We start from the raw sequence: 16,122 nt of genomic DNA, 5'->3' as shown, positions 1-16,122 counted from the left end.
TAATAATAATAATAAAATAAAATAAAATTAAAAATAAAAATAATAAAATGAATAATAAAATAAATTCTAAATGGATTAAATATTAATTTGTTTAAAAGTTAACCATAGGCCAGGCACGGTGGCTCACGCCTGTAATCCTAGCATTTTGGGAGGCCGAGGCGGGCGGATTACCTGAGGTCAGGAGTTTGAGACCAGCCTGGCCAACACGGTGAAACCCTGTCTCTGCTAAAAATACAAAAATTAGCCTGGCATGGTGGCGCACACCTGTAATCCCAGCTACTCTGGAGGCTGAGGCAGGAGAATCGCTTGAACCCGGGAGGCAGAGGTTGCAGTGAGCCAAGATCACACCATTGCACTCCAGCCTGGGGACAAAAGCGAGACTCAGTCTCCAAAAAAAAAAAAAAAAAAAAAAAGTTAACCATAAACCACTTAAAGGAGAGAATTTTTATAAATTTTATAAATCAGTAAAGAATTTTCATAAGCATAAGCATGAGATGAAATCTAGAAGCCATATGGGACAAACTGGACAGATCCATGAACATCTAAAAGTTCTGTAATATAAAATCCAGTATAAACAGCTGACAAACACCAGCAAAATGTATGACAGCTTAATACCCTCAGTAGATCAAGAGCTCTTACAAATCAATAAGAAAAAGTACCACCCCCAAAGTACTGACAAAGTACAGAAATCAGGAAACTGAGGAAAGAAATACAAGTGGCCAATGGACACATAAAAAAGATGCTTGCGCCAGTAATAATCAAAGAAAGGCAAATGAGAACTACTTTCTGTTATTAGGCTGACAACTGAAAACAAAGACTGATCATGTACAGTGCCAACTAGGGTGTAAACAGGCCTTTCATGTACTGCGGGTGAAACCATAAATCAGTAAAAGGGGTAATATGGAAAGGTACCAAAATGTCCATGTGACCAGGTGGTATTACTGAAAGTAACGGAAACCTGGAAGCTATCCCAAAGTCATCACTAGAGGCTCGGTTAAGTAAGTCGGCAAAGGTTGAACTGGGGTATGTGTACCCTGAGGAGTATATGAAGACTTTTCAAGGAGTATGTGAGTACAGATAGTTTTAGAGAATTAATTTCTAGATCATTAAATTCCCAATGTTCACATTCTAAAATTATCCTGCCTGCGCAATTGGTTAAGGCTGGTTCCTTACCTCCCACCTTACATGAGAAACATACACCTTCTTCTCACTTTGAATCTTACTATTGTGTATCACCTGCAGACCTCCAGGAAAGGGGTAATTTGAAACACTGGTTTGGTGTCAAGAAAGGGAACCAACATTAACAACTAGCAATAAATAGCATACTTCTGCAAGTCAGATGGTTCCCAATTCTTTGCCTTTGTTTAATAAAATTGAAGGATGACAAAATCAAGCTATCAGTGATAGAACATTCAAAATACTTTCTGATGATAGATCAGTATGTGATTTGTTTGGCCTAAAATTCAGAGTGAGTCCAAAGAACTGAGTGGCATTCCTACAAATAGAAGTTCCTTAATTCCCATCTATATAATCATATAAATAGGGCTTCTCAGCACTTATATCTATAAAAAAATAGAATACTTGAATACTATATTATTCTACTAGCAACAGTATCTATGAATACATAAACTAATTGAAAAAATGCATTTGCAATAAAACTTCTTTTGTTTCATCAATACTGAACAAAACTTATAATACATTTATGGCATTTTGATCAACTGTAATATTAATTCAATCCAGAGGAAATATTTAACACTTAATAGTCACAGAAATCTAATTAACATTACGCACCAAATAGATTTGGTGATCAACAAAACACTTTTAAAGATAAAATTTTATGGAGGGGCCAGGCGCAGCAGCTCATGCCTGTAATCCCAGCACTTTGGGAGGCCGAGGCGGGCAGATCACTAGAGGTCAGGGGTTCGAGACCAGCCTGGCCAACATGGTGAAACCCCTTCTCTACCAAAAGATATAAAAACTTAGCCAGGCATTGTGGCACGTGCCTGTAGTCCCAGCTACTTGGGAGGCTAAAGCAGAAGAATCACTTGAAACCAGGAGGTGGAGGTTGCAGTGAGCTGAGATTATGCCACTGCATTCCAGCCTGGGTGACAGGGTGAGACCTATCTCAAAAAAAAAAAAAAAAAAAAAATTATATGGAGGAAGTGGAATGAAGTCCAATTCAAGGCAAAAAAGGAACAATGTAAGATTTCTCACTGTTAAAAGAATTTGTGTATTTAAAAAAAATGATAGGATTAGTTATCGAATTCCTGTGGTATGTAGGTTCCTCCAAAGAGATTTAAAAATATAATGTAACAGTTTTAAGACTGTCAGTGTTTATAATATGCCAGAAATTGTATCCTATACAATAATTATGATAAAAATGTTAGATAACCTACAAATGTGCAAGAAGGTAGATAACTTTTCAAAACTTTATAGAGTATGGAGCAAAAAGGTTGAAGAGCACTGAAATAAATAATTAATACATCCATAGAGTGGAATAATATGCAGCCATTAAAATGGATGAATCAAATGGAGTAATGAATGAGTGATGGAAACGAGAAGACTTGAAACTATTAAAGTTGGAAGGAGAACTGGGAGAATTAGTAGGACATGTTTCTAGCTTGGCTTGGCTAGCTTCGAGAGCTAGGGGACCTGAGGGAAAATGAGTGGTTGGGGGAGGACAGCAAGTCTGATATAATTTTTAACAGCTTTACTGAGATGTAATCCATAGAATATACAGTTCACCCATTTCAAGTGTATAATTCAGTAGCCTTTTAGTATATTCACAGAGTTGTGCAACCATCAATCACCACAATCAGCTTTAGAATATTTTTCTTACCCTAAAAAGAAATCCCATACCCATTAGCAATAACCCATACCTGCTTTCAATTTTCCCCTCACCCTCGAGTCACTGGCAACCACTAATTTACTTTCTGTCCCTATAGATTTGCCCATTTTGGACATTTCATATAAATTGAATCATACAATATATGGTCTTTTGTGTCTGGCTTCTGTCACTTAGCATCATATTTTTAAGGGTCTTTCATGCTGCAGCATGTTTCAGTGCAAGTTTGATTTTTTTTTGAAACGGAGTCTCGCTCTGTCACCCAGGCTGGAGTCCTGTGATGTGACCTCATCTCACTGCTACCTCCGCCTCCTGGGTTCAAGTAAATCTCATGTCTCAGCCTCCTGAGTAGCTGGGATTACAAGTGTGCACCACCACGCCCGGCCAAGTTTTTGTATTTTTTTAGTAGAAATGGGGTTTCACCATGTTGGCCAGGCTGGTCTCGAACTCCTGAGCTCAGGTGATCCGCCTACCTCGGCCTCCCAAAGTGCTGGGATTACAGGTGTGAGCCACTGCGCCCAGCTGCAAGTTTGATTTTAAACATGCTAAATTTGAGGTGCTTTTAGGACATCCACGTGAGGGTGTCTGGGAGGCAGCTGACAATCTGGAGGTCTGTAGAGTAGTCAGGGTTGAAGACATCAACAGATGTCTGATGGCTGAAATCTTGGGAGGAGGTAAGGGCAATGAAGACAAGAAGGAGGATTAAGAAAAGAGAATAATATCACATCACACTAGGAAATGCTTACATTTTAAAAGAATGCATGGAGGAAGACAAAACCAAGTAAGACAGAAGGCAGAGACGTAGGTAGTGAAACTGAAGACTCCAGATCCTAAGCACTTGAAAGCGACGATGCCCTTATGCAACACTTCCTTTGCACCCTGGCACACTTCAGCTCAAGGGACCTGGTAAGTGTATACTAGATTTTTGTTGATTCAGCTGATCTTGGTCCCTGTTCTATCTTCGTACTCCGTGACTTTCAAGGTTTCTTTCAACCCCCCAAAACCACGAATTCCAGTCTCTAACTTCCTTCCTGCACTGTCATTATGCCTTCTTCTCTCTTCCTTTCCTATCCATGGGCAGAGCTCTGGTAAGCACCACAGCACCTGAGGGCTGCTGGAGAATGCTCCTTGGATCTCCACTGCCTTGGAACTCCTTGCCTTCCCGACCAAATGCACTATTACTTACAGTTTTTCAGAGGCAATGTTCCCAGAGGTGACTTCATTAATTCTTACTAGCTTCTTTGTTCCAATCTAGTATATAATCAGACTCTCAAGAGTTTCTGAAAACTTCCTATGATGAGCAGAGGATGCTTCCTGGGGGTACTTCTGAATGCTAGTGGATTAAAGACAAGCCTTATTCCAGGTAGTAATAGACATTCCTCCCACCTCTTCATCTTCCAGCCCAAGCACAGAATCCAAGAGAAAGCAAACACAGTAAAAGGGACTTAGGGAGCCACAACGGAGTATGACAAGTACATGATGAATGAGGAAGAATTTCCGTTCTGTACTTATCTACTACTGCTTGGGAATCTGACTACTTTGTAGGCAGCTGGAGAGCAATGCAGTTTAGGGAAGCCACCATCATTCTGGTAAGTGGAAGCAGAAGATGTATTAGGAGCATATCTATGATCCCCACCACCACCACCACTCCCCAAAGCTGCTTTTTGTCGGAGACAGGAAGTCCATGGCATAGGATGGCGCAATCACCAGACTGTACTACAGATGAGGAAATGCAAGACCTCCCAGCCATGAGTGATCACCCAAGCATTTCAATATGGCAGGGGAGTGAGGAATCCAGGCAAGATCTGTCTAAATCTTCCTGGTGGACTTTAAGGTATATGGGAATAAGTAGGTTCACATCCAATTTCAGACTCAAGAAGGTTCCAGGGCACTTAGATTAATTAATGATGCATCCTTAATGAGTCTAGGTGGTGGTCTAATAACTGCCAAAAGAATGAACTCTCTAGCGGGGCAAAAAGCCAAAGCAATGCAGAGATGCTGCTCAGACTAAGATTTCCCTCTAAGGAAGACCCTTCTTCCAAGTTCCCTCTGATGCTAAAGCTTGGGATGAAGAGTCATATAAATGGTACCTCACACCCAGGAACACTACTTGAGTAAAAATGTCCCTAATTTAAGGGAAAGGGAAAGCAACACTGGAAGAAACCAGAGTCTCCAGGCCTTCACTCTTTTTTTGAGGGCACAAAGGCCTCAGATAAAATGGACTAATAGGTCTAAGCCATCAGTTTATACACATGGAACGGGATTTCAGAGTACACAATACTACTTGGACAGATGAAAGGCCAAGTTAGTCTCAGGTATCTTACTTCAGACCCTGGCACAAACAGAACAGCTTCAATGCCTCATTCCTTTCTCTAAAGGTTAGGAGAGTGGAGCCCAGCTGTTGAGTAGGGTGTTAATAGTAAGGTAACCGAGTTGATGCTGTACTCGTAGAGCTGGGCTTTGTTCAAACACAAATCTATAAAAATTCTGGCTCTGGCTTGCTTGCAGGCACTGACAGTAGCCAGATTGGAAAACTCCATGTCAAAGTGGCTGCAATAGAAAGATATATGAAGCAGCATCCAGAAGGGTGGGCTTAAGAAAAACAGGTAGTAGACACTGAAAGAATAGTAGATACTAATTAAAAAAAAAAATTCAGTGTGTTGAGACACTGCTAATGCAGCCAGACGGCAGTGAAGGGCAACAGGAAGGTTAGGCTGTGACCAGCGCTGAACCCTAACTATAACTGCTACATTTTAGATGATACAAACAGCCTAGGCCTAAAGATTGGAAACCCGTAGCAGCCTGTAGCTTCTTCTAGGATATACTTCTTATGTCCTGTGATGAAGGCCTGATTTCTGATTTCTATTTGCTGTGAAGTGGGGCTGGTGAGCAATGTAGTCTGGAAGAATGGGGTGGTCAGCAGGAATTGGGCAAACTGAGGCAAAGAAAAGAATAACAAAATGGAGCAAGATTCATGATATATAGAAACGATAAGCTGAAGCTGAGAGTCAGGTAAGCACTCAGCAGCCCCAAGTCACTGAAAAAGATGGAGCAAAAATAGAGTCAAGCTAAAACTCCAAGTTAGCACAGAGCTAAAAGAAAACAAACAGGCACCATGTACCAGAAACCCAACCTTGAAACTGAAGAGAAGGCCTGCCTCAGTCATTTTCCTTGAGTGAGAATCAATGAGTAGCTCCCCTGAAAACAGTCAGGCTGCCATCTGTGACTGGGGACAAATATCTGAAAGGTCTGCTGCAAAGAAACTTGCTACACAAGGCAGGAAGAGAAGCAGCATCTCTACCTAAGCCCTGGCACAGCCTGACAGTGGGGAGATATACGAGATGGGAAAATGATTCCATCGACACTTTAAAAAAAGAGATGGGGGCCGGGCGCGGTGGCTCAAGCCTGTAATCCCAGCACTTTGGGAGGCCGAGACGGGCAGATCACGAGGTCAGGAGATCGAGACCATCCTGGCTAACATGGTGAAACCCTGTCTCTACTAAAAAATACAAAAAACTAGCCGGGCGAGGTGGCGGGCGCCTGTAGTCCCAGCTACTGGGGAGGCTGAGGCAGGAGAATGGTGTAAACCCGGGAGGCGGAGCTTGCAGTGAGCTGAGATCTGGCCACTGCACTCCAGCCTGGGCGACAGAGCGAGACCCTGTCTCAAAAAAAAAAAAAAAAAAAAAGAGATGGGGCTGGGCACAGTGGCTCACGTCTGTAATGCCAGCACTTTGGGAGGCCGAGGCAGGTGAATCACATGAGGTCAGGGGTTCGAGACCAGCCTGGCCAATATGGTAAAACCCCATCTCTACTAAAAATACAAAAATTAGCTGGGCGTGGTGGCAGGCGCCTGTAATCCCAGCTACTCAGGAGGCTGAGGCAGGAGAATCACTGGAACCCAGGAGGCAGAGGTTGCAGTGAACTGAGATGGTGCCATTGTACTTCAGCCTGGGCAACAAGAGTGAAACTCCATCTCAAAAATAAATAAATAAAGAGATGGCTTTCCTAAAACCATGAGTGACATACATGGTGAAATTAGAAATCTTCTAAGGTACTCAGTTAAAACTGGGGGTGTATGTGTGTGACATAAGATACTCTATTTAACTCTAAAACGTAAAAAAATAAGTTGCCAACTTCATTCTACTCATTCATCTTTTGAAAAGTGTTAAGATTTACAAAAATCATTAAGCAAGTTCAGTGTAAAGGCTTCATAAGCGTAAGTATTTAAGAACACATTTATGATTATAAGTTATAAAACCACAGTTGGGCTACTCAATAGCAATACCAGAGATACACACATTTCTCAGAAGAAAGTATTACCCTCAAATCATGAGCAAAAATGAGCCTATGAATTGACAAACATGCCTCACTTACTGATATAATGCTACTGTTCTCATCTCTTTTTTTCTCTTCCTGTTCTTTTTTTTTTTTAAGTTGGGGGTCTTGCTATGTTGCCCAGGCTGGCATTGAACTCCTGGGCTTGAGCTATCCTTCCGTCTCAGCCTCCCAAGTCGTTGGGACTACAGGCATGTACCAGTATGCCCAGCAATTCTCATTTAAAATATAATTATTTTGTAGAAGTTAATTTTATGGCATATTTATGCTGCATTCTCTCTCTCTCTCTCTGTTCTTTCTCTCTCTCTCTCTCTGCCACCCTTTTTCTTTTCTTTTATACCCAGGCTGGAGTACAGTGGTATGATCACAGCTCACTGCAGCCCTGACCTCCTAGGCTCAAGCAGTCCTTCCACCTCGGCCTCCAAGTAGCTGGGACTACAGGAACATACCACCATGCCCAGTTTATTTATCTTTTATTTTTTTCTAGAGGTAGGGTCTTGCTATGTTGCCCAGGCTGGTCTCGAACTCCTGGGCTCAAGCAATCCTCTCTCCTGGGCCTCCCAAAGTGCTGGGACTACAGGTGTGAACTACCACTCCTGGCCTTATGCTGATTTTTCAAATACTACCATGGTTCATTCAAAGAAAATCAATCCACAACTAAAGAGTATGCAATTCCAATTACCAAGTAAAGAAACTTTTTATTAACATTAAGAGTTATCGGAGGGCGGAGCAAGATGGCCGAATAGGAACAGCTCCAGTCTCCAACTCCCAGCGCGAGCGACACAGAAGACCGTGATTTCTGCATTTTCAACTGAGGTACTGGGGTCATCTCACTAGGGAGTGCCGGACAATCGGTGCTGGTCAGCTGCTGCAGCCTGACCAGCGAGAGCTGAAGCAGGGCGAGGCATCGCCTCACCTGGAAGCGCAAGGGGGAAGAAATCCGTTTTCCTAGCCAGGGGAACTGAGACACACAACACCTGGAAAATCGGGTAACTCCCACCCCAATACTGCGCTTTAAGGAAACAGGCACACCAGGAGAATATATCCCACACCTGGCCGGGAGGGTCCCACGCCCACGGAGCCTCCCTCACTGCTAACTCAGCAGTCTGCGGCGATCTATCCGCAAGGCAGCAGCTAGGCTGGGGGAGGGGCGCCCGCCATTGCTGAGGCTTAAGTAGGTAAACAAAGCCACTGGGAAGCTCGAACTGGGTGGAGCTCACAGCAGCTCAAGGAAGCCTGCCTGTCTCTGTAGACTCCACCTCTGGGGACAGCCCACAGCTGAAGTCCAATAGGGGAAGCAGCGGGGGCCGGTGCAGACGCGAACGACTCTGTCTGACAGCTTTGGGGAGAGCCGTGGATCTTCCAACGCGGAGGTTGAGATCCGAGAACGGACAGACTGCCTGCTCAGGTGGGTCCCTGACCCCTGAGTAGCCTAGCTGGGAGACATCCCCCACTAGGGGCAGTCTGACACCCCACACCTCACAGGGTGGAGTCACCCCTGAGAGGAAACTTCCAAAGGAAGAATCAGACAGGTACACTCGCTGTTCAGCAATATTCTATCTTCAGCAACCCAGGCAAACAGGGTCTGGAGTGGACCTCAAGCAATCTCCAACAGACCAACAGACAGTCCTTCTGACTGTCAGACGGAAAACTATCAAACAGGAAGGACACCTATACCAAAACCCCATCAGTACGTCACCATCATCAAAGACCAGAGACAGATAAAACCACAAAGATGGGGAAGAAGCAGGGCAGAAAAGCTGGAAATTCAAAAAATAAGAGCGCATCTCCCCCTGCAAAGGAGCGCAGCCCATCGCCAGCAACGGATCAAAGCTGGTCAGAGAATGACTTTGACGAGATGAGAGAAGAAGGCTTCAGTCCATCAAACTTCTCAGAGCTAAAGGAGGAATTACGTACCCAGCGCAAAGAAACCAAAAATCTTGAAAAAAGAGTGGAAGAATTGACAGCTAGACTTATTAATGCAGAGAAGATCATAAACGAAATGACAGAGATGAAAACCATGACACGAGAAATACGTGACAAATGCACAAGCTTCAGTAACCGACTCGATCAACTGGAAGAAAGAGTATCAGCGATTGAGGATCAAATGAATGAAATGAAGCGAGAAGAGAAACCAAAAGAAAAAAGAAGAAAAAGAAATGAACAAAGCCTGCAAGAAGTATGGGATTATGTAAAAAGACCAAATCTACGTCTGATTGGGGTGCCTGAAAGTGAGGGGGAAAATGGAACCAAGTTGGAAAACACTCTTCAGGATATCATCCAGGAGAACTCCCCCAACCTAGTAGGGCAGGCCAACATTCAAATTCAGGAAATACAGAGAACACCACAAAGATACTCCTCCAGAAGAGCAACTCCAAGACACATAATTGCCAGATTCACCAAAGTTGAAATGAAGGAAAAAATCTTAAGGGCAGCCAGAGAGAAAGGTCGGGTTACCCACAAAGGGAAGCCCATCAGACTAACAGCAGACCTCTCGGCAGAAACTCTACAAGCCAGAAGAGAGTGGGGGCCAATATTCAACGTTCTTAAAGAAAAGAATTTTCAACCCAGAATTTCATATCCAGCCAAACTAAGTTTCATAAGTGAAGGAGAAATAAAATCCTTTACAGATAAGCAAATGCTTAGAGATTTTGTCACCACCAGGCCTGCCTTACAAGACACCCTGAAGGAAGCCCTAAACATGGAAAGGAACAACCGGTACCAGCCATTGCAAAAACATGCCAAAATGTAAAGACCACCGAGGCTAGGAAGAAACTGCATCAACTAAAGAGCAAAATAACCAGTTAATATGATAATGGCAGGATCAAGTTCACACATAACAATATTAACCTTAAATGTAAATGGACTAAATGCTCCAATTAAAAGACACAGACTGGCAAACTGGATAAAGAGTCAAGACCCATCAGTCTGCTGTATTCAGGAGACCCATCTCACATGCAGAGACATACATAGGCTCAAAATAAAAGGATGGAGGAAGATCTACCAAGCAAATGGAGAACAAAAAAAAGCAGGGGTTGCAATCCTAGTCTCTGATAAAACAGACTTTAAACCATCAAAGATCAAAAGAGACAAAGAAAGCCATTACATAATGGTAAAGGGATCAATTCAACAGGAAGAGCTAACTCTCCTAAATATATATGCACCCAATACAGGAGCACCCAGATTCATAAAGCAAGTCCTTAGAGACCTACAAAGAGACTTAGACTCCCATACAATAATAATGGGAGACTTCAACACTCCACTGTCAACATTAGACAGATCAACGAGACAGAAAGTTAACAAGGATATCCAGGAATTGAACTCATCTCTGCACCAAGCGGACCTAATAGACATCTATAGAACTCTCCACCCCAAATCAACAGAATATACATTCTTCTCAGCACCACATCGCACTTATTCCAAAATTGACCACATACTTGGAAGTAAAGCACTCCTCAGCAAATGTCAAAGAACAGAAATGATAACAAACTGTCTCTCAGACCACAGTGCAATCAAACTAGAACTCAGGACTAAGAAACTCAATCAAAACTGCTCACTACATGGAAACTGAACAACCTGCTCCTGAATGACTACTGGTACATAACGAAATGAAGGCAGAAATAAAGATGTTCTTTGAAACCAATGAGAACAAAGATACAACATACCAGAATCTCTGGGACACATTTAAAGCAGTGTGTAGAGGGAAATTTATAGCACTAAATGCCCACAAGAGAAAGCAGGAAAGATCTAAAATTGACACTCTAACATCACAATTAAAAGAACTAGACAGGCAAGAGCAAACACTTTCAAAAGCTAGCAGAAGGCAAGAAATAACTAAGATCAGAGCAGAACTGAAGGAGATAGAGACACAAAAAACCCTCCAAAAAATCAATGAATCCAGGAGTTGGTTTTTTGAAAAGATCAACAAAATTGACAGACCACTAGCAAGACTAATAAAGAAGAAAAGAGAGAGGAATCAAATAGACGCAATAAAAAATGATAAAGGGGATATCACCACTGACCCCACAGAAATACAAACAACCATCAGAGAATACTATAAATGCCTCTATGCAAATCAACTAGAAAATGTAGAAGAAATGGATAATTTCCTGGACACTTACACTCTCCCAAGACTAAACCAGGAAGAAGTTGAATCCCTGAATAGACAATAGCAGGCTCTGAAATTGAGGCAACAATTAATAGCCTACCCACGAAAAAAAGTCCAGGACCAGATGGATTCACAGCTGAATTCTACCAGAGAGGTACAAGGAGGAGCTGGTACCATTCCTTCTGAAACTATTCCAATCAATAGAAAAAGAGGGAATCCTCCCTAACTCATTTTATGAGGCCAACATCATCCTGATACCAAAGCCTGGCAGAGACACAACAAAAAAGAGAATTTTAGACCAATATCCCTGATGAACATCGATGCAAAAATTCTCAATAAAATACTGGCAAACCGGATTCAGCAGCACATCAAAAAGCTTATCCACCATGATCAAGTGGGCTTCATCCCTGGGATGCAAGGCTGGTTCAACATTCGCAAATCAATAAACGTAATCCAGCATATAAACAGAACCAAAGACAAGAACCACATGATTATCTCAATAGATGCAGAAAAGGCTTTTGACAAAATTCAACAGCCCTTTATGCTAAAAACGCTCAATAAATTCGGTATTGATGGAACGTACCTCAAAATAATAAGAGCTATTTATGACAAACCCACAGCTAATATCATACTGAATGGGCACAAACTGGAAAAATTCCCTTTGAAAACTGGCACAAGACAGGGATGCCCTCTCTCACCACTCCTATTCAACATAGTGTTGGAAGTTCTGGCTAGGGCAATCAGGCAAGAGAAAGAAATCAAGGGTATCCAGTTAGGAAAAGAAGAAGTCAAATTGTCCCTGTTTGCAGATGACATGATTGTATATTTAGAAAACCCCATTGTCTCAGCCCAAAATCTCCTTAAGCCGATAAGCAACTTCAGCAAAGTCTCAGGATACAAAATTAATGTGCAAAAATCACAAGCATTCTTATACACCAGTAACAGACAAGCAGAGAGCCAAATCAGGAATGAACTTCCATTCACAATTGCTTCAAAGAGAATCAAATACCTAGGAATCCAGCTTACAAGAGATGTAAAGGACCTCTTCAAGGAGAACTACAAACCACTGCTCAGTGAAATCAAAGAGGACACAAACAAATGGAAGAACATACCATGCTCATGGATAGGAAGAATCAATATCGTGAAAATGGCCATACTGCCCAAGGTTATTTATAGATTCAATGCCATCCCCATCAAGCTACCAATGAGTTTCTTCACAGAATTGGAAAAAACTGCTTTAAAGTTCATATGGAACCAAAAAAGAGCCCGCATTGCCAAGACAATCCTAAGTCAAAAGGACAAAGCTGGAGGCGTCACGCTACCTGACTTCAAACTATACTACAAGGCTACAGTAACCAAAACAGCATGGTACTGGTACCACAACAGAGATATAGACCAATGGAACAGAACAGAGTCCTCAGAAATAATACCACACATCTACAGCCATCTGATCTTTGACAAATCTGAGAGAAACAAGAAATGGGGAAAGGATTCCTATTCAATAAATGGTGCTGGGAAAATTGGCTAGCCATAAGTAGAAAGCTGAAACTGGATCCTTTCCTTACCCCTTATACGAAGATTAATTCAAGATGGATTAGAGACTTAAATGTTAGACCTAATACCATAAAAACCCTAGAAGAAAATCTAGGTAGTACCATTCAGGACATAGGCATGGGCAAGGACTTCATGTCTAAAACACCAAAAGCAACGGCAGCAAAAGCCAAAATTGACAAATGGGATCTAATTAAACTAAAGAGCTTTTGCACAGCAAAAGAAACTACCATCAGAGTGAACAGGCAACCTACAGAATGGGAGAAAATTTTTGCAACCTACTCATCTGACAAAGGGCTAATATCCAGAATCTACAAAGAACTCAAACAAATATACAAGAAAAAAACAAACAACCCCATCAAAAAGTGGGGAAAGGATATGAACAGACATTTGTCAAAAGAAGACATCCATACAGCCAACAGACACATGAAAAAATGCTCATCATCACTCGCCATCAGAGAAATGCAAATCAAAACCACAATGAGATACCATCTCACACCAGTTAGAATGGCAATCATTAAGAAGTCAGGAAACAACAGGTGTTGGAGAGGATGTGGAGAAATAGGAACACTTTTACACTGTTGGTGGGATTGTAAACTAGTTCAACCATTATGGAAAAGGTATGGCGATTCCTCAAGGATCTAGAACTAGATGTACCATATGAGCCAGCCATCCCACTACTGGGTATATACCCAAAGGATTATAAATACTCTACTACAAAGACACATGCACACGTATGTTTATTGCGGCACTATTCACAATAGCAAAGACTTGGAATCAACCCAAATGTCCATCTGTGACAGACTGGATTAAGAAAATGTGGCACATATACACCATGGAATACTATGCAGCCATCAAAAAGGATGAGTTTTGTCCTTTGTAGGGACATGGATGCAGCTGGAAACCATCATTCTTTTTTTTTTTTTTTTTTTTTTTTTTGAGGCGGAGTCTCGCTCTGTCGCCCGGACTGGAGTGCAGTGGCCAGATCTCAGCTCACTGCAAGCTCCGCCTCCCGGGTTTCCGCCATTCTCCTGCCTCAGCCTCCCGAGTAGCTGGGACTACAGGCGCCCGCCACCTCGCCCGGCTAGTTTTTGTATTTTAGTAGAGACGGGGTTTCACCGTATAGCCAGGATGGTCTCGATCTCCCGACCTTGTGATCCGCCGTCTCGGCCTCCCAAAGTGCTGGGATTACAGGCTTGAGCCACCGCGCCCGCCGAAACCATCATTCTTAGCAAACTATCACAAGAAGAGAAAACCAAACACCGCATGTTCTCACTCATAGGTGGGAACTGAACAATGAGATCACTTGGACTCGGGAAGGGGAACATCACACACTGGGGCCTATCATGGGGAGGGGGGAGGAGGGAGGGATTACATTGGGGAGTTATACATGATATAAATGATGAATTGATGGGTGTTGACGAGTTGATGGGTGCAGCACACCAACATGGCATAAGTATACATATGTAACAAACCTGCACGTTATGCACATGTACCCTAGAACTTAAAGTATAATAAAAAAAAAAAAAAAGAGTTATCGGCTGGGCATGGTGGCTCACGCCTGTAATCCCAGCACTTTGGGAGGCCGAGGAGGGTGGATCACCTGAGGTCAGCAGCTCGAGACCAGCCTGGCCAACATGGACAAACCCCATCTCTAATAAAAATACAAAAATTAGCCAGGCGTAGTGGCAGGCGCCTGTAATTCCAGCTACTTGGGAGGCTGAGACAGGAGAATCACTTGAACCCAGGAGGCGGAGGTTGCACTGAGCTGAGATTGTGCCATTGCACTCCGGCCTGGGGAACAAGAGCAAAACTCTGCCTCAAAAAATTAAAAACTTAAAAATTTAAAGAAGAGTTATAACAAGTTTGGGGAGTTAGGAATAAAAATATTAAGCGTTAGCATAATGGAATCAACCTCAGTATCTATCAACAGCTGAATGAATAAAGAAAATGTATATATATACAATGGAATACCATTCAGCCTTAAAAAGAAGGAAATCCTGTCATTTATGACAACATGGATTAATCTGAAGGATACTATGTTAAGTGAAATAAGCCAGGTACACAAATACCACATAATCTCACCTATATGTGGAATCAAAAAAAAAAAAGTCAAACTCATAGAAACAGAGCAGAATGGTGGTTACCAGAGGCTGGAGGGATTGGGAAGAAGTTGGTCAAAGCATCAACACAAAATATCAGTTACACAGAAGGAATACATTCAAAAGATGTATTATACGTCATGGTGACTACAGTTAATTACAATATATTGGACACTTGAAAATTGCTAAGAGAGTATATTTTAAGTGTTCTCAACACAAAAAAAATAAGTATGTGAAGTAATGGGTATTTGCTTGATTTAGCCATTCCATAATGTATACATATATCAAAACATCATGTTGAACACCATAAATAGATGTAATTTTTACTTGTCGATTAAAAACATATATTGAAAAAGAGCATATAATGGTGATGAGTGCACAGCACTGTGAATGAAATTAGAGTAGCTGAACTGTATGTACTTAATGCTACTTAAAAATGGTTACAATGGCTAATTCTGTATTATACGTATTTTACCCCAACAAAAAAAATACATGAATGGGGAAAAGAAAGAGTTAGTGTATTTTGCAATTACGCACCCTTTGTATATATTCAAAATTTTTTTGGCACTCAGATAATTCACTCAGATAATTGTATAAGACTAAAATACATCAATTAAAAGGCTTTACCTTAGTTTCCATTTCAAAGATTAACCATACAACAGAAATTCTAAAGTCAAAAGTTCAAACAGCTAATATATGCAAAGTATTTGAGGCATAATGCCTAAAAGCATTTTAAGGTTACGCAGTCTCACAACTGTATTACCATTACCTCCCTGAGGTTCTTATTCAACTATCATGCGACAAGAACATTTAAAAACCCAGGTTGTTTCTTAAAATTAAATGAAAAACCAATTTATCTAATGAACATAGATAATTTAGGAGTTTAAATGTCACTAAACATTTTAAAATCATTATAATTCAACTAACCTTCTTTTTTCTCATTAATCTTTCTCTGAATTTATGAGTGATAAATCCCCTTGGGCCAGTGAACCGTAAACGCTGATACTTAGCCTGAATGTACAAGCTCTTCTGTACCAGGCCTGATTTATAATTGGGCTGGCATCTGCCACCTCTAAAGTTGCTCTGTGAAGGAAAAAAAGGAATTAAATGTTAAAACTACACCTTCCAAGTCTATTTTATTAGTAAACAGATGAGTGGGTGGCTGGGTGCCGTAGCTCACG

General features: G+C 41.7%; 1 protein-coding gene across 1 annotated transcript in view; it reads right to left on the bottom strand.

Moving 5' to 3' along the window:
• Window positions 1-16,122, bottom strand: part of BCLAF3 (BCLAF1 and THRAP3 family member 3) — an 83,731-nt gene that overhangs the window by 8,010 nt on the left and 59,599 nt on the right. The window contains 1 exon segment of the mRNA XM_033201034.1: window positions 15,869-16,024. Coding sequence (XP_033056925.1) covers window positions 15,869-16,024 — 156 coding nt within the window.

This window comes from Trachypithecus francoisi, unplaced genomic scaffold, assembly GCF_009764315.1.
Source record: "Trachypithecus francoisi isolate TF-2019V2 unplaced genomic scaffold, Tfra_2.0 Lachesis_group6, whole genome shotgun sequence".
NCBI classification, from domain to species: domain Eukaryota; kingdom Metazoa; phylum Chordata; class Mammalia; order Primates; family Cercopithecidae; genus Trachypithecus; species Trachypithecus francoisi.
The sequence above is the reverse complement of the archived record's forward strand: the minus strand, read 5'-3'. Positions and strand labels throughout refer to the sequence as shown.